Raw genomic sequence first — 24,559 nt, forward strand, 5'->3', positions numbered from 1 at the left:
TTTGTTTCCCTTCCATCTCCCCCCCCCCCCCCCAACCCCCCATCAGTTGTTCTCCCTCGCTCCCACAGTAATCATTCAAATGTGATTGCTCTGATCCCTCTATTCTATTTGTCATTAAATACGACGCCACACATACACATCATCATCACATGGACACACACACACACGCATACACCAGGAGACAGAAACAAATGCCATTTAATCAGATCATATAAATAAATAAAAGGTTTTTTATTTCCCATAAGTCCATCTGGTCGCCTGCTTCTCATCACACGCACACACAGCTTTCATCTGTGGGTCAATAAAGCTCTCTCTCTCTCTCTCTCACAGACACACACACACACACACATGCAAACACACACAGAGAAACACACACACTCTGAAAGCCACGGATGACCACACACGTCGGCCGGTGAATCTAAATGTAGATGAGTTCGGTGCGCCAGAACAAAACCTTTATCGAGCAATCTGTTCCTTTTTTTTTTTTTTGTTCTTCTTCTTATTTCAATCAGTTCGACCGACCAATCGATCAGTTATCGATGGAATTCGGTGATTCATTAGAATGTTACCACATCTCTGATCTGGCAAACGACAAAGAAATAGATCAAAACTGAGACCGGTGCCATGAATAGAAGACAGGAACAGCAAATGATAGATTGATATATTGATGATTGATGGATTCCACCTTTGAACGAGTTCCCACTGGAGAGTTCCTTCCTTTCTTTGTTCCGTCTTCGATCGGAACAAAATGGGATGACTTGATTTCTGATGTACAGCAGAGAGAGTGAGGTATGTGTATGTTGAAGTTGGACATAATTTCATTTTTCTTCCAGACTAAACCCACGGCCGTCGCTAACCCAAAGCAGACACGCTATCGGTGCCGGTCGCCCAAAACTGAGCCGACACGGATCGACTTCTAACCTGGTTTAAGTTAACAGGTTAGAAGCTTCTAACCTGGTTTCTAAAGATGCAGCTGCTGAAACTCGGACCCAGCCTGAATTTTTTTTGAAACAGCTTTATTAACGCTAGGAGGTTCAGGAGTAGTGGATATACCTCCGCTTCAGTTCCTCCCAATTGAATTAAACAATAATCTGAATTCCAAACGCCTTCCATGAGAAGACTTCTAGCAGAGATTAAGACGATTACAATAAAAAACGATCCATCCTTCAGCTGGATCGACTCCAACATCTAACGGCTCCTTATTTGGCACAAGCGTTCTGTTAATTAGTTTGATTAAAATCAATTCACGCCGGATTAATCGAGTCATAGAAGTATAATAAAAATCAATCATGCCAATATTGTTCATCCTCTGTCTGTTATGTTGATCCACTTTTACTTCAGACTAAGACTCAGTCTCTCCTGTCTTGGTTTTGACTCAGTCTTTCCTTGTCTTGGTTCTGACACAATCTCCTCTGCCTTGGCCTTGACTCTCTCTTCCTGCCTTAGTCTTGACTCAGTCCTCCCCTGCCCTTGGTCTTGACTCAGTCCTCCCTTGCCTTGGTTTTGACTCGGTCTCCCCCTGCCTTGGTCTTAACTCTGTCTCCTCTGCCTTCATCTTAACTCAGTCCTCCCTCGCCTCGGTCTCCCCCCGCCTGGGAGGGGGGGACTCTTTCTCAAGAGCTCAGAGTCTTGTTCTGGTGTCAGCCTTTCTTAGGTGGTCTTGAGTGATGTGAACTGATTTATACCACCTCTGCCGAATCTTGAGCATAATGGAAAAAACATGCATTAACCGTCTGTCTGAGTCTTCACAGCTTGTAATATCTGTCTGTACTTACTACACAAAGGAGTCGGTCTCATATATCTAACAGGAATAACCTCCGAGTCACACTTTGAGATAATCTATAGCCTGAATATCAGCAAGAATTCCAATAGTTTGATTATTACTAATGGAAGAAATGGAAAAATGTTGTCAATCACACACACACATACACACACCTTCCTCCTATCCTCCACACCCTCCCCTCCTTACTCTCTCTCTCTCTCTCTGAATGAATCGTTCCTTGTCTCCGAACTGATGGAGCGATAAAGTTGGTTTAAACAGCCGTAGACACACCGGCACACTCTGCCGAGGCAGGAACATGTGTTTTACATCAAGGGCTCCGAGCTATACTCGAGCTAATGTTACCATCTGCAACGTGTGTGTGTGTGTGTGTGTGTGTGTGTGTGTGTGTGTGTGTGTGTGTGTGTGTGTGTGTGTGTGTGTGTGTGTGTGTGTGTGTGTGTGTGTGTGTTTGTGTCAGAACAGGAGTGCAACATGTCTTTGCAATCTCCTATCAGCTTTTAATCTCCATTCAGCAGAGAAGGGAAATCAGAGACGAGAGAGAGAGAGAGAGAGAAACACCAAATTATCCCGTATCTCTCCATCCTCCACTTATTCATTTTGTTTTTTTGCGAGGCTCCTTTACCCCCCCCCCCTCCGCCTTAGGGAGAGAGAGGCCGACAGAACGAGCAGGAGCTGTCTACTTTGGTTTGTCTTTTGTGTGTCTGTGTGTGTGACTGTGTGTGTGTTTGTGTGCTCTAATTTTTATTGTCTGAACACTGTCGGGGGTTGACGGCCTTCATTGCGGGTCTCTTAAGTTACTCAAGAGGCTTTTCCATTGCAAAGCGGCGACGTCAGCATTCATTCGTCACTGGGTGTTTGCTGGGGGACTCAACACTTATTATTTAGCTTGGAACGCTCGACTTGCTAAGTTTGTTTGGACCTTCCACATATTGTTACCGTCCAATTTGGGATGTTGCAGCCTCCGTGACGTTGGTGTTTGTTTTATAGCTGTCAGAAAGACTAATCCGTCCAAGAGAAGCAGACGTGTGGACGTAACAAGAGCAACACGGTGGAATGGAAGTCCTTATCACTTCCAGCTCAGCTAGAGATGCTAATTTCGTGATGGTGGCCCAACAACTGTCAATACAACCGCTTTTAATGAGTGAAAAAGAAATGCAAAGGAAGTGTAAGTGTAATCTAACCCTTAAACATGATAAATTAAAGAGATTAAGAGCCGTCTGATGACTTTTTTTTTGTCTTGCATTCGGTCTCAAAACTCGATCACTACTTATTGCTCAGACAGGAGAATCTTATTTGTACCTGATTGTGCGGTAAATACAATCCGGGTTTCTGCTCAAGTCCAATGGGTACAGACTGCTGCTGGGGTTTAATCCAGTTTAAAACAGACCTGAAGAGGTAATCTGAGAAACTCGGGTCACTTATTCTTCATGTCCTCCAGAAACAGGCACGTAATGTGTTTCAGAGGAGGTCTGGAACTGAACGTCGTCTCAGACGGTAATCAAATGATAGTTGACTACAGTTGGTTGAATGCAAATATGCAGCTACTGTATCTTGAATTTGTCTCCCAAATGTTATTCTGGGATTACATGTTGATGCGTTGCTTAAAGAAAAAAGAAACTTTTAAGTTTCACAAACAGAAAGAGTCTGGCTTTCATTTAAGTCGTTTCAATCGCCTGAATCAATTACTATCAACCAGCCAACGGAGAATATTTCACACGACGCTCTCACATCGGATAAAGATCATCTATGGACTAGCAGCACGCACACGAAACGACACGTTCTATTTATAAATTAGACCTTTTTTTTTTCAATTGCTAGCCTTTAATCTCATAATGAAAATCAAAACCAGCGGAAAAAGACGAGACGTATTCAACTAAATGGGCATTCCGTGGAGTGCTCCACCAAGGCCTGGCAGTCCCTCTTAATTAAATTACACCCTCCGTCCAAAATTCCAGCAAGACATGTGCGCCACCAAAATGGCTGTCCTCCAACGTTAAAGGAAGTGGAAAACTTTTTTTTTATACATCTGTCCCCTTTTCAGGATTGAATCCAAAATTTTATGTAGTTTTTTTTTTTCCTTGATACCAGTGTCACAATAATCCCTCAAGACATTTATTAGGAATTGACAAAAACTGTTAAAAAAAAAAAAGTCCAAATAAGCACAGAAGAAAAAAAAATCTATTAATAAAAACATATTTCATCCAAATCTGTCTGTTTGTACCTCATAGATGGAAAGAGATTTTAAAAAAAAATCTCTCTCAAAATTCTGAAGACAGTTAAACATTGCTTCTGGTAGAAATTAACCTCTTTGGGAAGCATGATTATTCATTTCAAAGGAATCAATCACTTCATATCTGAAGTGTTATCAATAAATCTTTGTCTTATTCATCTATAAACCAATGGGTGTGTACAGCAGGTATAGAATGGAATAATTAGTCATAAAAAAATAATAACCAATAAAAACTATGATGTAATATTTGTTTAGATTTTTCCTCTGACAGATGCGCACCGGTCGCACCGAAATCGTTTCTCGGACTAGAAAAGTCAAACCTCATCCGACGCCTGTTCAAAAACGATGTGATTGCAAACGGGTGGAAAAGCAAGAAGCGTCAAACTTAACTTGTTTTTTGTCGCGAGAACGTCGGAAATCTGTCGACAATCAGGAAACGCAGAGGAGGATGTTTTTCCAAATGTTTGGGGTAAAGATTTTACTGCAAATCAAAAAATAAGTTCCGAGCTATCATAAGGAATAGGAGGGAAATTGGACAATGAAAGTTGTTGTGAGAGAGAGAGTTGTTCCCAATCAGTGAGCTGCTTTAGATCAAAGGAACAACATGGATCTGTTTTCAGCGATGGATTTTCTCTCTGAAATGGGTTCGTTATCTCAGGCCCAAAACCCAAAAGCACCGACTGCCAGTCGGATCCTATCACAATTTGCTTAAATAACACAAGGATATCGTCTTACGGTCGGAAAGATGGATCGCGATTCCCACATTTCTCGGAAGAAAAAAAAAAGAAAAAAAAAAAGGAGATCATGGCGAAGTAATTGTCGGATGTGTTTTCCCCTCAGATCGGAAACAAATACGGGCGTCGGTTATCGGTGTGTTTGTGAGCGTTGGGGGTTTTTTTTTTATCCACTTCTTAGATATGAAAAGAAAAAAAAAGAAAAAATCAGGATATCGTGGAGAAAAAAGAAAAAAAAAGAATAAATCAAAGCAACATGGAGGACATGTGAGACCCGGCTCAGACACACATGCGTGCACACACCCATTGTTTGACTGCACCTGGTCTGTGAAGGAACATACAGATGAGACTGGGGGGCATGAGTGTGCGTGATTGTGCGAGTCTGTGTGTGCACGCAAAGCCTCAAAAGACTAGAGAGTCCCTCTCAATTCCCTTTACAATCTATCTGGCTTTAAATTAAAAGACAATGTTCAATGCTTTCGGTACAGCTTCTATTGGTTCCAGTTGAGTCCAGTAGGTGTTTGCAAGGTCATGTGACTCATTACAGCCCACTGATTGGTCAATGATCACCACACAACCGGTATATCCTGCGTTACTGCAACAATACACGAATATTTTAGGCCAACATGTTGCACCTTCAAGGTTCTCGCACGACGCAAACGTCTTGTGAACTCATCGCATTTTTATCACGTCACATTCTGTCAGAAATGAAGAAAAAAAGTTGTTTTCTGATGTAGAATTTAAATTTCATTCAATAATGTATTACTAGAGCGCCGTCTGATTGGATCGATAAGTGACCCGGAGACTGGGTAGGGCGTTATTTCAATCGTTTTTATCACCAAATCTGAAGGTTTTGTTGCAGATCAGCCCCGGTTCCCGTGGGCGCCCCTGGGCTGTTCTGTCAGTTTTTGGTTTGACGAATTCCAACTTGTGGGTTTAAAAACTCGCATCTTTTCATCTTGTTTTTCAAAAAACGTCGCCGAGCCCCGACTTTCCTGTCATTCATCACAAAAGAGTCTCATCGGTGTTCTGCGTGAGAAAAAAAAAAAAAAAAATCTTTCTGGCTCGCACCGAGGCGTGTACTGGAAAAGCAGTGGCACCAATCCCAAAATGCAACTTGAGTAAACTCCAGCGTCTCCGTGGCGCTCATCAAAAGTTCTTCGCTGTAGCGACAGAAGGAAAACAAAGGTTCTTACGGTGGACGGACCGGACTGTGATGTCTTTAGCTTTGGCTTAGACAAGGAACCGCAACGTGAGTCAACACACACTCTGGGGGGCTAAACTGGGGGCTCCGACGGTTGACGCCGAGTTGTGTTCGGATCCAGAAAGAGAGAGAGAGACGGAACAAAAGAGACTCAGTCTGGAGGGAATCGGGTACACGAGACACACGGTGCCATACGAATCCACAAACACACGCGTGCAACATACATGCACGTCACGTGCACACTCGTGTAGAATTGTTAATGAGAGGAGACCTCACAAGGGACCGATAAATCCTGCTCAAGTGTTCACGCCATATCGAGTATGCCTGTGTGTGTGTGTGCGTGTGTGTGTGTGTATGTGTGTGTGTGTGTGGATGCGTGTTCTCACTGTAAAGAGTTAAATGGAACTCTCCCCTTTGGATTCCATTCACATGTGTTTCTACACACACACACACACACACACACACACACACACACACACACACACACACACACCCCATTAAAGGTGTGACTGGGTGTCCTAAAGTGAACTGGTTTTAGGGGTGTGTAGACATACACGGTACGAGGACAGGGGTGGTGCGAATGCGAAGTTCGGATTCGGACTCGAAACACTCCAGAAGACGCGTTCTGACAGATGGCGACGGCGGCCTACAAACATGCAAGTGGGAACACATAGCAGATTAACCGGGGGCTCCTTATCGCTCGTTGTTTTCCTGTTGTGTTTTTTTTTTTTGTTTTTTTTTTTAATTTGGCGTGCGATGATGTGACATCTGTGCACAAGGCCTTAACGCGAAAACGAGAATGAACCCCGAGGACGAGAAGAAAAGAAGAAAAAAAAGAAGAAAAAAGAAAAAGAAGGATATTAATGCCAAGAAATGCTTCCAACTGATATGCTTAACAGATGTACATTGGTCTTCATTAGGTGTTTCTGCTAAGCAGGACGTTTTACACTGGATGGCCTCTCGCCAGTGATTGATAAAAGCAGCAGAAGGTCATTAGCAGTCATTTGTCAATCTACTTTCGGTCATTCGCTGGAAGCCGTTTTTACAATCGCTGTCATTTTCTTCGGCCTCTTTTCTCTCATTTGTCAAATTGCATCAGTCGCTACCGCCGAGGAGGAATTAAAAAAAAAATGTTAAAAAAAAAAAACTTTAAAAAAAGACATGATTGTGTGAAAGAGCCTCAGATTAAAAAGAAGGAAAGACGAGCCAGGAGACAGGAGACAGGAGGAGAAGGAGGCCAACGCCAGCGCGGCTTTCAATTAGCTATTGGTCAGGGGTCAGATGGTCATTTAATCTGACCAATCAGCTTCCTAATTACACAAGTGCTGCCAGAACGGCGTACCTATGTGTGTGTGTGTGTGTGTGTGTGTGTGTGTGTGTGTGTGTGTGTGTGTGTGTGTGCGACTGGCTGGCGTTGCGTGTAGAGGTCTTGTTGAAGCAAAAATGGTCATCTGGACTTAATATAGGTTCCATGTGTGAACACACACACACGCATGCACACACACACGCGCTTGGGTACACACACACACACACATTTCTAGCTCCCACCTTACCCCCCCCCCCCCCCCCCAAAAAAAGAAAGTAAAAAATAAGGAGAGCGATAGAAAGGGAAACACACAGTGGATGTGTAGAAAAAGAGTGAGAAATATAAAAATAACACACACACACACACACACACACACACACACACACACACATTCCAGTAGTGTGTGTGTGTGTGTGTGTAAGTTGATTGTAAAAGTAATTGATGTAAACGTTTAAATTACAGCTAGGAGCTAAAATAACCACCGTGTTTTAGCGTTGCCATGTCGACATGATGAAAAACACCTGGTTGGTCCGCTGGCAAAGGGAGGGTGGAACGTGTGTGTCATCGGGAAGGACCAATGAAAAGGCCGTGTGTGCGCAATGGACGTGTGTCCGAACCAATGAAAGTCACCGGGACGAGACGGCATCCGAACGGACGGCTCGAGTCGAACTAATGATATGTTATTATATCATATCAAGAGGCATAAACTGCAGCGCCATCCAGAGAAAATACAGCCGGCTGGTTCTGTTTTGAGTGTGTGTGTGTGTGTGTGTGTGTGTCAAAGTAATTTGGATCAAGATTATTGTGTAATCATATTTAATCTAGAGGCCGGTACAAGAACTATCTGAATGCTATTAATGCTTTTTCCTACTTTGGTGCAAAATTGGCCCATTTTATCGTAAATAGGACGATTTAGCGAGTGCCAATAAAAGTTTAGACAATCTCAAGTACAAAGTCCATCGAATCCAAAAAATAATCCCTAATCGGGGTTCGAAAACCCGGCGGCAGCCCTGGAGAAAAGATGGACCCATGTCTTTGCTCAAGGACACTTCAGAAGGAGGAGGAGATGAGCTTTGAACTGTGAGAAGAGGGGGACGTCTGACTAATCCGTCGGCGCTGCCAGAAAAGTAGCCAAAAAAGCAACAACAACAAAAAAAAGTTAACTGTCAAAATTTTTGATTTTCAAGCCAATTTGGTGAACTTTTCAGCGACTGATGTCAGACTTTACACTTTCTGAGTCGTCGTGTTTTGAGAAGGTTACATCTGACTTTTTAAACATGGTTTTTTGTTTTTTTTTCTGTCCTTCATACGAGTCCAGAGTCTGTCAGAGAGTTCAAAAACGACACTTGAAAGGAGGATTAACATCTCAACATGAGCCAAGATATAGTCAAAAGCAAAATAAGCTACTTCTTGATTAACTGGGAGCCCAAAAAATGCCAAGCTGTCACCTTCCCACCCCCATGTGCAGATGTTGTCAGCTGTAATACGTCTGTGCGCAAAATACCCAGAATGGGTCGAAATGCGGTTGAAATGGTGTAATTTGTGTTTGGAGCCAAACGCAATATTTCTAGCAGACAATGAGGCTGCTGTGGACTGTCACACAGAGAGGGAGGGAGAGAGAGGGGGGGGGGGGCCGCAAATGCGAAAGCGCGCACACGCGTTTACGCACAAGCGCGCTCTGCACACGTGCACTTTTCCACAGACAGACAGACATTAACATACACAGGTTCGAAATTACAGCAAACAGGTTGTCTGATTATGTTTCTGCTACACTAAACACAGCCTGGGTTTTATACACTGGACGCAGACGCGCGCACACACACACACACACACGCACACACACACACACGCGTTGTTGTTTTTTTCCGTCTTTCCAGAACGACTGTTTATTTGAGTCTGTGTCCTGATGGGAAATGTGACTGCTATACAAACAAACCAAACGGCCCAGGACAGACAACTCTGTGGCGGATGGACATTAAAAAAAAAAAGAGAGAAAGACGGAGGGAGAAAGAGAGATGGAGCAGTTTGGTCAGTATGGGGACGACTTTCCTTTCTCTGACGCGCACAGTTTCCATACTGACCTGAATAGACCGGATTGGAAAGACGGAGGGAGAAAGAGAGATGGAGCAGTTTGGTCAGTATGGGGACGACTTTCCTTTCTCTGACGCGCACAGTTTCCATACTGACCTGAATAGACCGGATTGTAAAAAAAAAGACACGTCTGTGCTGCCATGTTGATGTTTCTTGGTTGCAGGAAGACACAAATCATGACTGTTTGATTTATAGAATACTGTTGCTTCGCAAAGTAACACAGGAGTAAATTTACGGTTCAATTACGCATGAAAAAGGGAAATAGAAGCGGTTGTTTTCATGAGTCTGTAGCAGCAGAAAGGACGACAGGAGTTAAGAAGAACCATTCCTAAGTTGCATCAGTCATTTTTGTTTTTGTTTGCCTTAAAGATAAGCACACACACAAACACACACACACACACACACACACACACACACACACACACACACACACACACACACACACACACAGAGTCTTGAGCATAAGCATAAGCTCCATAATTTCCTGTGGCGGATATAAAGTGCTGTTAAATTATCAGCACGGAAGACGCGTTCAATTCATGCTTTAATTTCCTTTCAAAACACACACACACACACACACACACACACACACACACACACTTACACACACACACATGTACGCGCGCACAGATAGATTTCAAAACGCAGGGCCATTGCGCGTAATTGATCACACCCTAAACGCAGAGGACGGCCTCAAAGACGCGCCATGGACGCCGACACAAATAAATTAGAGCGAGGAAAGAAATGGGGGAAACAGAACGTAATGTAATGAGTGCTTTATGGAAATACAACCGTGTGTGTGTGTGTATGCGCGTGTCTTCTATTTATAATTAGCTCCGTAGGGCAGACATGTAAACGGGAGTAACTTTAATGAAACTCTTCTCTGATCTGCTGAAAGCACACATTCCCGTTTATCTCCCTCAGTCGGTCTCCGGGTTTCTCTGTCTGTCTCCCCACTCAAATGGAATTGAATGTTACGCGTGGGACTTTTTATTTTTTTTCTATCCAAACCCCGAAGACTCACATTTCAGCGGTGCGTTATGACCACATAAGAAGAACACAATCACACTGTTTTTATCAGGTCACATTCGCACAACTTCTCCTCCTCCTTCTCCACTGGCTTCGCTGGTTCCCCCCCCCTCTCCTCCGACCTTGAGGTTGGAACTCCCTTTTGAAAACAAGAGTGGGTTTTTATTAGATGGTCCAAATTGCGGGTCGCTCCGCAGACGCGCGGGTCCACCGATGTGTTCGCATATACGTCTGGCTCTCATTCAGACATTTCTCAAACTTACTTAACTCGAGAAACCACCATTACTTCATATCTGTCTCATGCCATTTCTAAAATAAAACATCAACACAGATTTTACTTCAATTCCACCTCCAAAACTCAAAAGTCAAAATGTCAGAAAATTGAAATTTCAGACTGAGAAAAATGTCTTCAGTGTAATAAGAGAACAAAGCCAATGGCGGAGGAATGTCTCAACACTGTGGACCAATTATAGAACGGGCCTTTGAAAAGAAAATGTTCTCTCCTCTCTACAAAAGCCAAAAAACCTCCCGTTCCGGAATACTAAGGACTCCGACGCGTGAGCGCGCATCCGTTTGGGAGCCCGAGAGCTGTTACGCGCATCGATCTCCGCGGGCATCAGGTGAGCGGTCTTCTGAGGGAGGGGGGAAAACCCGCGCGATTGGATGAAACGCGATCATTTGTTTCAGCTTTTCTTCTTCGCCTCCTCCCTTGCACACCCTTTCCTTACATTCTTTCTCTTCTTCTTTTATCTCTTTCAAAACCTCTGCCTTCTCCCCCCCCCCCCCTCTCTTTCTTTCTTGCCAGTTACACAGTCGATTTGTGTTTTGGGTGGAATCATCTTAGAATTCAGACTCTGCCCTGTTGCGTCAAAGGCTGCATTTAAATTGTGTGTGTGTGTGTGTGTGTGTGTGTGTGTGTGTGTGTGTGTGTGTGTGTGTGTGTGTGTGTGTGTGTGTGCGTGTGTGTGTGTGTGTGTATGTGTGCGTGCGTGCGTGCACTAAGCTATTTCAGATGATGCTTTGCTTTTGCATTACTGCCCCTCCCTTATCCTTTCCAGTGATGAGTCAAATCTGTGTGTGTGTGTGTGTGTGTGTGTGTGTGTGTGTGTGTGTGTGTGTGTGTGTGTGTGTGTGTGTGTGTGTGTGTGTTTGTATTGGTGTGTATTAGACGTGCCAGTGCATGCCATGGAAACTGCAAATAAATATTGTGTAGTACGAGGAGGGTGATAGCAGCAGAGCTGATATCTTCCGAAGCTATTAAAGTTGTATTTTATTCTCCTCCAATAAATTGTTGAAATGTTCGTCTCTTTCTCTTCTTCTTTCTTTCTCTTTTCTTCTTCTCACCTTCCAGCATCTTCTCTCTCTCTCTTAATTAGCCTTCGGGCTCTCCTGAACTCACAGAAATCAGGCTTCTGGGGGCCACTATTACAAACTTGTGATGTGTACACTTCTCTTCATTAAAGATGGATCAAATATTTCCACTTGAGTTCGGAGGAGATGAAATTTTCCCTGATCTACAGCAACAGAAATAGATCAGTATACGACATCTCTTCCACTCCTCCGGGGAGCATAGAAGATATAGTGTTGTTTTTGGATGTATGCTACGTAGATGAAATGTTATTTCCATGGAAAAGACAAAACATAAACGTCAAATATCGTATTGTTATACGATATATGAGTAAAGTTTGGAAGACAGAAAGAAAAGTTTGCCAAAATCTTCTCCAGATCAGATTAAGATCCCCGTTGTTTTAAGATCGATGGGATTAAAGAAATAAATAAAATAGTATTTTAGTGTGTAACATTTATATTTACTATATATTCTATATATGCTGCAACCTTTGAGTGGAGAAAATTAAAAAACTGTTGGAAACAATCAGGAAAAGAGAATCTCCAAATTTCTAAGACAACAGATTCAAGCCGACCTGATCACACGTCCTAAATTAAAAGGTTCTTTTCTACGAGACGTATTTGTCAGCTTCACATGAATGGGAGACGAAGACAATAAACCTATAAAAAAATAGTAATCTAACCGAACGTGTTTGTTATGTCCATAAATATGAACAGAGCGTGTGACTGTAGAGGTTAAACGTTGTTGTTTCTCCTGTCAGGCAAAAAAAAGGGAAAATTGTACGTTAAAGAGTTAGCATGTCTGTTATATACTTTAATCTCCCAGAGATTTCCTCCCCCCGCCTCCCCCCCCACCTCACCCGCCTCCCCCACCTCATGAAGGCGCTCTGTCGTTCTTTCACAGACTCACACAACCCCACCCACAATAATGAGCAAACCTCTTGCTGCCCCACCCTGTCCAGTCTGCCAAGTCGCTGCCAACACCTCACACACACACACACACACACACACACACACACACACACACACACACACACACACACACACACACACACACACACACACACACAAACGTGCACTCACACACACACACACATGCAATAGAAACCAAGCCACGACTTTTACAAAGAAGCCATACACTCGACTAACACACTGATATGTGCATAACCCTACACCACAAACACCGCTCTCACGCTAATAATAATACCGCTGACATAGACCCGTGACACTACAGTGCACACACATACACACACACACAGACACACACACACACACACACCAGTCTATTCTAATCTAATGTGATCATAGTCAATAAGCTCCGTGGCGATGGCAAACCGCAGTCCCTTCATGCCAGTTCATGACATCACTGTGAAGTGCAAAAAGTGTTTTTGGGGCCACAAAAGCCGGATGAGTGAGCAGCCTGACAGGCGGTAACCATGGGAACGTTCAAATTTGCCTCCACGCCACCATAGCAACAGGCATGTTTTGTCGGTGTTGTGAGTTAGAAGCTGATTTGGAATAAAAAAAGTTTTAAAAAAAGAAAAAAAAGACGAATGCGTACCGGGAAACAAAAAAAAAGTCATGGAAACACACACACACACACACACACACACACACACACACACACACACACACACACACACACACACACTGACGTCCTGAGAGATACGTCCTATGCTGACGACAGTCTGGTTTAGAGCTCTAAATGTGATGCAGGAATTCTGTCATCGTCTACTGCTCCCTGCGAGGGGTCTAATCCTCACATCTGATTCAAAGGAGAGGAAGACGAAAGTCTAGTAATGGAAGAGGTGGCGCCCCCTGCAGGTACCAGGCTACTTCCTGACGTTTTCCTACCAGGTGTTCGTACAGAGTGACGCAAAGAAGAAACATCGGCTCCGTGAACCTGGAACACGGCTGCTCCATCTTACCCGAAGAAGCGATTGGGACTCCTCTTTGGCAGCTCCTCCTTTCACCTCCTGTCCTCCACCTCCGCTCCCCACTCCACCACCTCCTCCTCCTCCGTACTGCTGGGGGGCCATCTGAACCTGTTTCTCCCCTCCACCTCCGCCTGCAGTGGCTCCTCCCGACCTTCCTCCACCTCCTCCTCCTCCGTATAGCTTGGCGTCTCCCAAATATGACTTGGTATCTCCCGCAAATGACTTGGTGTCCCCCAGGTAAACCATGCTAGGTGAAGCCACGCCTCTTTTCTGCTGGGAGGCTTCGTGATTGGCTGAAACAAACGACAGTGAGAGAGGGGTGGTGAACAGAGAGGGGCTTCCGGTTCCGCTTCCTCTCTCGGGACCCATCCTCTCCTTGGGCACCCAGAGCAAACCGTGGGCCTGCTCGCATCCGCCTCTCTCCCCCAGTCCTCTCGTCTCCCCCAGGACCCAGCCTTTCTCCCGCTCCCGTTCTTTCTCCTCACCTCCCTCGCTTTTAACCACCCCTCCCGCCTCCTCCCTGCCTCCCTCGGCCAGGCGTCCTTCGGGCGGAGCGAGGGAGTACAGGAGCCGGAGATCGCCCTTGCTCTCTTCTTTGATGGCTAAGGTGGAGGGAGCTGAGCAGCCATTGGCCGAGTGCGTCAGCGACGGTGGCGTCAGCGAGGTGGGCAAGGAGGTGGTGATCAACGAGCTCAATGAAGGGGAGGAGTCATGGCAGTGGGCGGAGTTAAAATGGTCGAGGAGGGCCGACGAATCGGGAGCCGTGAAGTCGCAGCGTCGACAACGGCAACAAGCATGGACACGCCTACAGGGAGAGAGAGAGAGAGAGAAAAGATGCATACGTTACAAAAAACATTGCATTAGGTTTGGTAAATAAAGGTTAACTTCAACGTTACAGCAAATAACGTTGAAGTCAGGACGACAACGGCGACGAAAACGAGCAGAAGAATTAAGTTTGAAGCTTTGTTTCCGCACCAAAAGGAAATTCAACCCCAAATCCCGACAATTCAAATTAAAAAGCATTCATTTCTAATCGCTCCAGCTGGGGCGTGTTTGACATGCATTAAATTAATTGATCAAATTTGAAGGAAAAATCACTTTAAAGCGATTAAACGTTAAAGAGTGCATTTATCCCTGCCTGGTTTCCTCCCAACACTCAGGTAGAGTTTCACCGAGTCCGTGGCCAAAAAGTGAGTCAGTGTTCCGCAAAAATCACCATGAATTTAGGAAGAAAAAAACCAGGAATGTAAATGAATGCGGATGAAAAGAAACGAATCGCCCATCAACAGACCACCTTCATTTCCCGTTGGCGAGGCCGCCAACGGCCGGCAGGACGCAACGTGTTGGATTTTCCTGGCTCAGGAAGGCGGTTTTTTATTATTTTTTTATTTTTGGTGCTTCTTGTGTGGTCAAAGGAGCAAAATTAATCAATCATTTATACCCAGACCTTGAATTTCCGTTCAGTGGGGGTTCTTGGTGAGCCTGCTTTGTGCATCTGAAAAATATTAACTAGCAGCTGTAAAAATAAATAGAAATCAATTTATGAATATTATATACTTCTTTTTAAAAGTCCTAGCATCGGTTAAATCGTTGGGATTTTCTTGGGGAGGTTAAACTAAAGATACTTTATCTTAATATTTATCCTTAAATATGATATACGTGGTCTTATCTTTGCTCTCCCTATTTGTGTGGGATGTCCTCTTTGGTGTTTAGGAGTGTACAGCGATTCCTTTCACTGTCCTAATAAACCACGTTATTTATGTACGCTGCAGCCGCACAAACACGACATCCCCTTTTTGTTACGTCCGCTCACGTTCGAATTACTTTTTGGTGACTTTTGGCTCTTTCGCTTTAAGTCGGGTTTCTAAGTTATCAAAAAACAAGGAACAAAGAACTATCTGCGGTTCAGGTTTGAAAACTTGTTGATACCTAAACCTTTGATATAGATATAGATATTTTTTAAATTGCTCAGTTTCTCCTTCTGGTTTCTTTCCGTGCATCTTTACCAGAGAGGATCTTTGTTTCTTATTCAGCTAAACAAGTTGTGCGTTGAAAACTTCAGGATATCACCGAATGACAAGAAATCACGCTCACAAGTTTGTCATAACAGGAAAAACATTGCGATATTAGCGTGTATGTGTATTTGCGAGTTAAATCTAATTTGGCAATAATAATTTTAAATTGACCTAAAAGAAAATAACGTAAAATACATGTATTAACATGCAGTTCTAACATAAAATATTAAGAAAACTTGTTAAATCAACATCTAGAACTTTAATTTCGTAGGTGAAACACTTTGTGTTAAGTCACACTTTTAAGGCAGCGTGGGGACCTGAATTTGCAAGTTAAAGCAACTCGAAGCGTCTTACAGTGGAGACGTGATGTCATTGTGATCTATTTAGTCGATTGTGCGTTTGCACGTCTGTCAGTCCTGGGATGTAGAACCGTCCTCTGGAGGTTTCTTTAATTCATTTCTTATTCCAAACAAGAGGTTTAAGGACAGATGGTGTCTTGCATCCGGCAAATTGTAAGGGCCTCTGAGGCGCCGTGATTCGTGATTCCAGGCTCTGTAAATGAAACCGACTTTACAAAGAACAATGAAGAATGTGTTCAGAAATGTAAATTTCATTGGTATTCATCAGACATTTAACAGAAATGTGCTTGATTGACAGGCAGTGAATGGCGGCACATTCAAAAGACATGTTGGACGAGGAAAAAGACTTTTTTTTGAGGGGGGGGGGTGATTATACCAATCAGATGAAGAGAAAATTAGAAAATCAGAAGAAGAGGAAGAAGAGGGATTCAATGCTAAAACCTGAAGCACCTTCCACTTCCTTTGGTCACATCACCTCAGATTAGACAATTTAATATTTTTCAAATTTATTTAAAACTATTATTTATTTATTTTTAAAAATAGTATCACTCTTGTCAGCACCTGCATTTCAGTCAGTAAATATTTATCATTTATTTCTGTTTCTAACCAGAACGATGGTCGTGTTGCAGAAAAAGTTCCACCTTCCTTACCCAGAAGTACGTAAAAAGATTAATGCCATAAAAGAATGAGAATATTATGAAGATCAGTGTAAAGACTGATTAGAAAAGGGTAGAGAAGGAGTGTTTCTTCAACAAAGAAATGCATAAAGCTTGGCGTCTCTTCACCAGAGAATTAAAACACGGTGACGCTTCCACCTCCGTGTTTTCGAGAGGCTTTTAATTTGCTACCAGCCCAAAGAAAGTCAAGCTAAATGCATCACAATTTGAAGCATGGAGCCTGAACAAACCACACATTTAGTGAAACATAGGTCAGAAGTCTAACAGGTCCTGACACGCCCTAAGGTCAACACACATTAGCATGTAACATGTTTAGAGACGCACAACGCTAACAGAATTTAAAAAAGAATCAGAAAACTTCTGAAGTACTCCATCCTTTATTCTAAGCAGTATCATATAATAAGATCCTGAAATTATTTTCTAAAGCCTGGGATCGAAATAATTGTAGATTTGGTTCATTTTAATTAAAAGAAAAACTAAACTGAAGTAATTTTCAAAATTTATTTCACTTCAGTTCATTATGTTTTCGGAGCTTAGCGATCCAGAACTTAGATTTTGTTGAGGATGTGAGTCTGCTGTCAAACCCCAACTGCACTCTTTTTCTCTGACTCTCTCTTGTTCTATCTCTCTCTCTCTTTCTCTCATTTTTATTTCTGTTTCTGTCAGGTCCTTCCTCTGCTTCTTTGTCATTTATTCTCACCTCTTTTCTGTCTTTTTTTTGTCTTTGTTTTGTTCTGTCTGTTCTTTTTCCTTTCTACTCTCACCCACAAATGAAACTTTTTAATCTATAATTGATTGGTAGACGTGTGTGTGTTGAAGAAAAAAAAAAAGACGAAAAAGACCAAGCTATTCAGGTCAGCGATCTAGATCAATACTTAAATATTGAGATTTCATGCCTTTACCCCTAGAGTCCTGTGAAATAATTCTTATGGTTTATTTGAAACGAAAGAAAGTCTTTCGTTCTGCATCAAGGAACTCTCCACCACATGATGGCTGACAGAAAGTTAGAAATACAGTTCAAATCCAGTTATTTTACACAATAAACAGGTGTTGTGAAAATGATAAAGTCTGGCAGTGTGGGGTTAGTGAAAAGTCTACAGGCTAGACGCTAAAGGTACAACTAGGGTCATCCTTCGACTGAACTGTTTGCTCCATTGTAGGTAATTCAGGAGTTGTCACTCACAACGCGACGCCAATGGTTTTGAAACTAAAATAATGCAAACAGTGCCCTGAAAAAGTACCTCCTACTAAACTTTGTTGGACCTTTAAACAAAATTTAAGCTAAAACAAGGGCAGTCTAAGTAATGAACATGTTTCAATCTCAGTAAGGCACAAGGGTTATCTAATACCCAAGTCCCAATACCCAAAACAATTGCTTCTAATAACTGGAGATCATGGCTCTCAGTCTATTGTTCTCAACTCAGAAGCATTGGAAAACTTTTAATTTCATTCCGTTTGATAGACTCAAAGGTGGACTAACTCTCATGTTTTGGATCGCCGTCTTGCTGACCCTGACATTCTCTTTCAGAATTGTTTGGTACACAGCACAATTCAAGTTTCTCTCCATTATAGTGACTCGTCCTCGACCTGAAGCAGCAAAGAATCTCCGGTTTTACAATGCCACCTGCAATTCTTGACTGTAGGTATTATTTTCTCGGACGTAGAATATTCTCTCAAAAGGTCGGAGGATCACCGAGGTGTGCTGTAGCCAAATTTTCGACAAGCCTTAATCTCCTTCTGGGTTACCAGTGGCTATTGCCTCGCCTCCGTGCCGTGGATGCCATTTTTGCCCAGTGTCTTTTGAATAGTGTAAGCAAGACAACTGACCTTTATTGAGGCGAGAGAGGTCTCAAGTTCTTTGGTTGGTTTCTTTGAATCTTTTGTGACTCATTCTTTTCTGTGTTCTTGGAGGAACCTTGGAAGTTTGGCCACTTCTGGCCAAGTCTTATCAAATTCACTGGGACTCTAGTCTGTGAGCCTTAGAAATAGCTTTATAACCCTTGTGACAGATGTTTTCCAATCGCCTTCTGCCTCTTCTCTTGTGAAACTTCTTTAAGTTTGGGTTTGGTGTGAAACAAACGTCTCGGCCAACTTCACATTATTGAAAAAGGTCTTATTAAGCAATGATTTGACGGGTCAAGGCTGGTAGTACTCAGGCCTGGGTGTGTCCAGTCCAGCTGGAACCAGTCGCACTCGTCATGCACCAGTCATTCATCGTTTTGGATTTACATTCTAAGGGGTCATTTTTATTTTGCTTATTTAAAGTCAGCATTTGCATTTTGCATTTACTCACAATCAAAGCTTTCATTTAAAGATACAAACAAAAATAGACATGAATAAGCTAAGAGTCCAGCAAGTAAATGTCGATGCCAATGCTAATAAGTTTTGAACCACTAACATCAATGTCTGTGAGTGTCTTAAGTGTGTACAGTATTTGTTTTATAAATGAAAATGAAATGATGCAGAAATACATGAATGAAATGAGTGGAATGAGTGCAACATTTAATGGGTAACAGGAAGACAATTTGAATATTTTTAAGTCCCTTTGAATACGCTTTCATGTTTATGGAATAACCCTGTGGAATAAAAGGAATTGTGTGGGATTAAATATTATATCTAATAAAACTGATCATCAGTCGTTTCTGTGTTGTCTAATCCCAAACTTCTCCTACCTGTAGTGTCTAAAAATCTCTTCTTCCACTTCTGTGATGAAGTGACACTTTGTACAAGAGAACTCCCTCTCTCCTCCTCCTCCTCTCCCCCCTTCCTTGACTCCCCCAGCCTCATCCTCAGCCTTGACATGTGGTGCTGCCCCCTTTAGGTTAATCAGGTTGTGGCAGCTTTCATAGTGTCGGAGCAACACGTCAATGTCAGTGGTGGCAAACGCACACTGGTCACACAAGTGGGTGACGCCTGGGATGGGAAAAAAACAAAACAAAAACAACAACAACAACATTTAGGAACGTTGAATCTATTGACAAACAAACATATTCTGACAAAATGTGCAGCGATGATGTTGGATACCTTGCGAGACAACAGGATGGGCGGGGTGAGAGGGGTGAAAAGTCACACCGGGGTCACCTCTAGGATTAGGAGGGGTCATGCTGGGCGATTTAGAGCCAATGGCGTCCTGCTGTTTGGCGGTTTGAGGAAACTTCGAACAACATTTGGGGCAAGTGGACTTCCGACAGGCGAAGGGGTGAGACACCTGTTGAGAAAATCGGACAAAACACGGTAAAGGCTGCAGGTACTTGTTATTTCCAGGAAAACTGTGAACGTATGATGTCAAGAGGTAGAACTATGAACATTGATAGAATACTGGTACCAATGCCAACCATCCTTATAGCATTCTAAATAGCCAAAATGCTCCTGCTTGGTAGCTGATAAGGGTGGGGAGCATGCATGGATGGATTTTGGGAAGCAAATGGGGGATTCTAACAAGCCTGACATTTCTAATAAATGGCTTTACACTTGTTCATACATTACATTTTATTTACTCCCACAGACAAAACAGCTCATTTTAAATCTTCTAATTACCAAGAATATGTCAGTGTTGGAATAATCTCACCTCCCCCAGGTGTTTCTGTGGCTGACACAGCCCCTGTGGACAGTAGAGGCAGTGCTGGATGCAGCATCGGTGGATGGAGTGGTTGTGCTGGTAGTGCAGGAGTAACGGCGCCACGATGATCACGTCGGCGCTGTGGGCCATCGAGTACCGGAAATCACACAACTGACAGTTGTAACTGGTCACGACCGCTTCGGAATCACTGTTCAGTTCTCCTAGGGAGAGGAAAACGTCAAGGATCGGTTAAAAGATGGTTTTCGTCTTCGGGGTAGAACAGTAAGGTCAGTCGATTTCTCTAGAACTCGCAACGGCAAATAAGACGAGATCGGACGATTGCAGGAAGGGCTAAGTCGAGCATTATTATGGCTCCAGAAGTAAAAAATCATTAAACTGCTAATTATTTTTGTTTCCCTTGATCCATAATCTTGTTCCCCATTAAAGGAGCTATGCTCTAATGAAAAACAAGTAAAACAATTTAGCACCGCATTACACCATCATTTCTCGATTTAATTACCTTGGCTGTTGCCGGATGGGTTGGACGATAGATCTTTGCGACTTTTGGATGCCGTGTGGTCTCTTTCTCCTCCGTCTCTCCTCCCTCCTCTTTCCCTCTCTCTCTCCATCCCGGGAAAGTTAGAGTTTTTTGGGCTCATGGTACCCCCAACGTTCATTTTATGTCTTTGTTCATAGTGCTCTAAAAGCTTGGCCGAGCCCCCTGACCACTCACAACTCCAGCTACAGAATTTACACCAATAATATGCTTGCACCGAACCCCGACTTGGGTCCGCCGTCCAGCTTGAAGTGTCGGCACACGGCCGGACGGGGATGGAGTACCCGACCAAAGAATCGTCTTCCGCTCTCACCGACACCCTCTCCGCCCCATCGAGGATTTGAGTCTTTTCCTTCGTCTGGTTGTCATGTGCTGTCAGGTGATTGGTGGTCATGAGGGGCGTGGTTGGCGGAGTTTTGACTTTATTTGGATGTGAGGATAAGAAGTGTTGTTCAAGTTCTAAGGAATTGCTCCCCATGTATGTAAAGTTGCAGAATTTGCAGCGAAAGTACTTGGTATTCCCCTGGCAGTCGGAGGTCTTCCGGCCAATCCCAATTAGAATGCTACCCAGTGTCACCTGTTGGTGGGCAGAAGAGAAAGAGAAACAAAAAGTCCTTAATATGAACTCTTATTTTCTTGTGTTGCCTTACTTTGGTAAACCCGATGTTAAGAAAGTTCTTGAAGACGTTTCGTCTCTCATCCAAGAGACTTCTTCAGTTGAAGAAGTCTCTTGGACTGAACTGAAGACGAAAAGTCTTCAAGAACTTTCTTAACGTCCAATGGATTGACTTAAACAGCTTTTGGATAACCATGATCTAGATAACTGAGAACCTACACAGACTTCTTTGGTAAAGGTTTCATGAAATTGACTCGTTTGCTTCGGAGTTCATTGGTTGCCCTCGAGAAGGATACTGATCTACCCAATAAACTAAGTTCTCCTTTTTGGGGTAACGTCTACTCTTCCACAAAAGTTCATGATAATCTGTTGAGTTTAAAATACAAAAACTGCGATTTTACCCAGCTGTAGTCCCATCCTCTACCAAGTTTCATCAAACTCATTAACTAGTTTCTCCGCATTAGATGGAAACAATTACTGAAAGTAATTTTGTTACCTTTGACTTGATCCATTGGACTTTTAGATGGCGCCCAAAAACGGCTTGGGCGCCTATGCCTCGGTTATCCGAGACATAATGCTATACTTTAACTTCAGAATTGTTGCTTGGAGAATAACATGGTGGAAGCTGCCCTACCTTCTTTCTTTTTTTTTTTCCTGCTGTTAAAACCTGGCAATTAAACCTATCACTGTCTGGTAATCAAACCACTGTCTCTGTTAGAGGAGAGGAATGGAGAATGAATGGAAAAGATTTCCTTTTCACTCGCGACTGGTGCCTGAGAACAGTTATTTTCACATAGCAGGAAAAGAGCTAAACTAAAAGCCAAGGATTGGTAATTCAAAACATTTATACATGCTATATAATGAGCAAGTATTTTAATAGAAAAAGAAGAGTGACAGAACACTTCAGCTTCATTGAAAAAGAATAAATCCTGAAAGTTAAATAGTTCTGTTGCTGTTTATGATCTCATAACAGTAATCATCCAATCATCACGTTCCACAGACCCTGTCCAGGCAATTAGAGAGGAAGCAGACATCATTTTAGCGCAGAGAATGGAAAGACACAAAGGGAAACAGCGTGGGGGGGAGGGATGGAGTCAAGACAAGTGGGACAATGAGAGGGAAATGAGCGTAAATTGAAGCGCATAAACAAGCTGGAGGGAAAAAAGTGAGAGAAAAAAAAAAGGAGAAAAGACTGAGCTGAGGAGAAGGTAAGAGAGAAACAAAGACATGATGACAGAGACTACTGGATAACAGAGAGGGAAGGAAAGTTAAATATGTCTGACAGCTGTTTCATTACAAAGCCCATTATAACAACTGGTTTCAATGCCTCTCGCTGTCTGTCTCCTCCACTCCCTCCTCGCCTCTCTCTCTCCATCTCTCTCTCTCTCTCTCTCTCTCTCCCTGACTCTTTTTTCCAGAAATCCCATTGGTTGACGGGACATCTCGTCTTAGCAAATGACAACATGGAATTTTCCAAACGTGGGCGGGAGAGAGAAAAATCAAGCGAGAGACGCCGAGAATAAGGAGTCCTTTCATTCGTTTTTTAATATACTTTCACTTTTTCGTCATAATGACGACTTAAGCCCACTGGATTTTCTATTTCTGGCTGTGCCTGTGTGTGTGTGTGTATGTGTGTGTGTGCATCTATGTCTAGTACTGTACTTACAGACTTCTGGTTAAAGTGAAATGAAACTACACAAGAACATATACACACGCATACACACACACACACACATGCACTAATTCACCTTCTTCAAGGAATTCAGACAAAACTCTACCGTCTGAGCACACATACGAAACAATCCTTCACCGAATTGTTACCGATCTTTAAAAATGGCGTTTTTATAGTAAAAAAAAAAATGCAGAATCGGTCTAAAACTTTTAATTTCAACAATTCAGTCCTCAATCTTTACGCATACAAACATTTAAATTCAAGAAGAAAATAAGAGTTTGCTTAAAAGTTTTGTCATTTCTGAGCCAAGAAGCCCCAACCAGATTCTACAACTCAATATTACCTTTAAATTGACAGATAATCAAGGGGTACTTTTTTTCCCAGCCATCACATCAAAGTCAGAAGAGTGGAATATGATCAAAAATGTGTGCGTCTTCACGCATTACCTGCGTCCGATCCGTAACGGCTGCACACCTGCATCGGTTTGTGCGCGCGCCCGAACGCATAAGTCCGATTCCCCGTTCCGTCTGGCAGCCCGTAAAGTTTTTATCACAACACAAATGCCTCACTGTCCAAAATTACATGCAAATCAGATGTTACAAATCAGACGCAGATTGTTTCGAGCCAATAAATTTGTCAAGTTCAGCTGCGGACATAAATTTGCAGATTTACGAGTGGAGCTTATACGGAGTTGTAAACGGAATCAATGTGTCGCTCTGGATTAAAACTTAACTGATATTGACGATGTTTCTGCTACGTGATGTCAGCGTGTTTGCAGGAGTAACGCAAACGCCGCCACCTCTTTTCTTACATGTTTATTACAAAGCAATCCGCACCGCCTGATTCACTCAAGAACGTTAGCGTCCAGCGGACTTTGCAGTTTGATCGGTGTCTTGTTTTGTCTTTTGTAATAAAAATAATGTTTCAGAAAGAAATCTTTTGCAGACTTTTCATTTTATGAAAGTAAAGAAAACCAGAGTTTGGCCCTTGTGGGATCAGCAAAAGATTATTTTATCAGATTTTTTTTTAAAAGTTCCAAGCAAACGCAGGGGCTAATGTGCATCTACATCTAGATATCTCAAATGTAATTTCAGATATATTTTCTAGCTTTAAGTCTGTCGTTGAAACTTTGTGTACCTGATGCAAAGCATGCAACCGCTGAAAGTTTTGGATAACTCACTGTTAGCGCGTCAAAGTTTACCCAATACGATGAGATTTTTTTCAAATAAAACCAAAATCGGAGGACAGAAAAGAACACAAACTGGATGTTTTTACCTCACCTGTACGTCATATGTGCCGTTCATCATCACCGTCCTGTGCTGCTGGTTCTGAACATCCGCTCTGGTCTTCCCCAACTCTTTGGCTTGGTTCCTCTGCCCCTGTCCCGCCGGGGAATCTGGGAGCAGAAACAAAACCAGGGTTAAATCTGGTAGAAACAGACACA

General features: G+C 42.9%; 1 protein-coding gene across 9 annotated transcripts in view; it reads right to left on the reverse strand.

Annotated features, from left to right (window-relative positions):
- trps1 (trichorhinophalangeal syndrome I) overlaps positions 1-24,559 on the reverse strand; it is an 89,579-nt gene that overhangs the window by 24,930 nt on the left and 40,090 nt on the right. For 8 of the 9 annotated variants that reach the window (XM_068332970.1, XM_068332971.1, XM_068332975.1 and 5 more), the window contains 6 exons: positions 24,396-24,511; positions 20,792-21,404; positions 20,281-20,492; positions 19,737-19,920; positions 19,385-19,625; positions 13,653-14,466 (listed from right to left, as the gene is read on the reverse strand). In XM_068332970.1, the coding sequence (XP_068189071.1) occupies positions 13,653-14,466; positions 19,385-19,625; positions 19,737-19,920; positions 20,281-20,492; positions 20,792-21,404; positions 24,396-24,511 (2,180 nt within the window). The remainder of the gene's footprint in view (positions 1-13,652; positions 14,467-19,384; positions 19,626-19,736; positions 19,921-20,280; positions 20,493-20,791; positions 21,405-24,395; positions 24,512-24,559) is intronic. The other variant, XM_068332977.1, reaches the window with a different exon arrangement.

This window comes from Antennarius striatus, chromosome 14, assembly GCF_040054535.1.
Source record: "Antennarius striatus isolate MH-2024 chromosome 14, ASM4005453v1, whole genome shotgun sequence".
In the NCBI taxonomy this organism is placed as follows: domain Eukaryota; kingdom Metazoa; phylum Chordata; class Actinopteri; order Lophiiformes; family Antennariidae; genus Antennarius; species Antennarius striatus.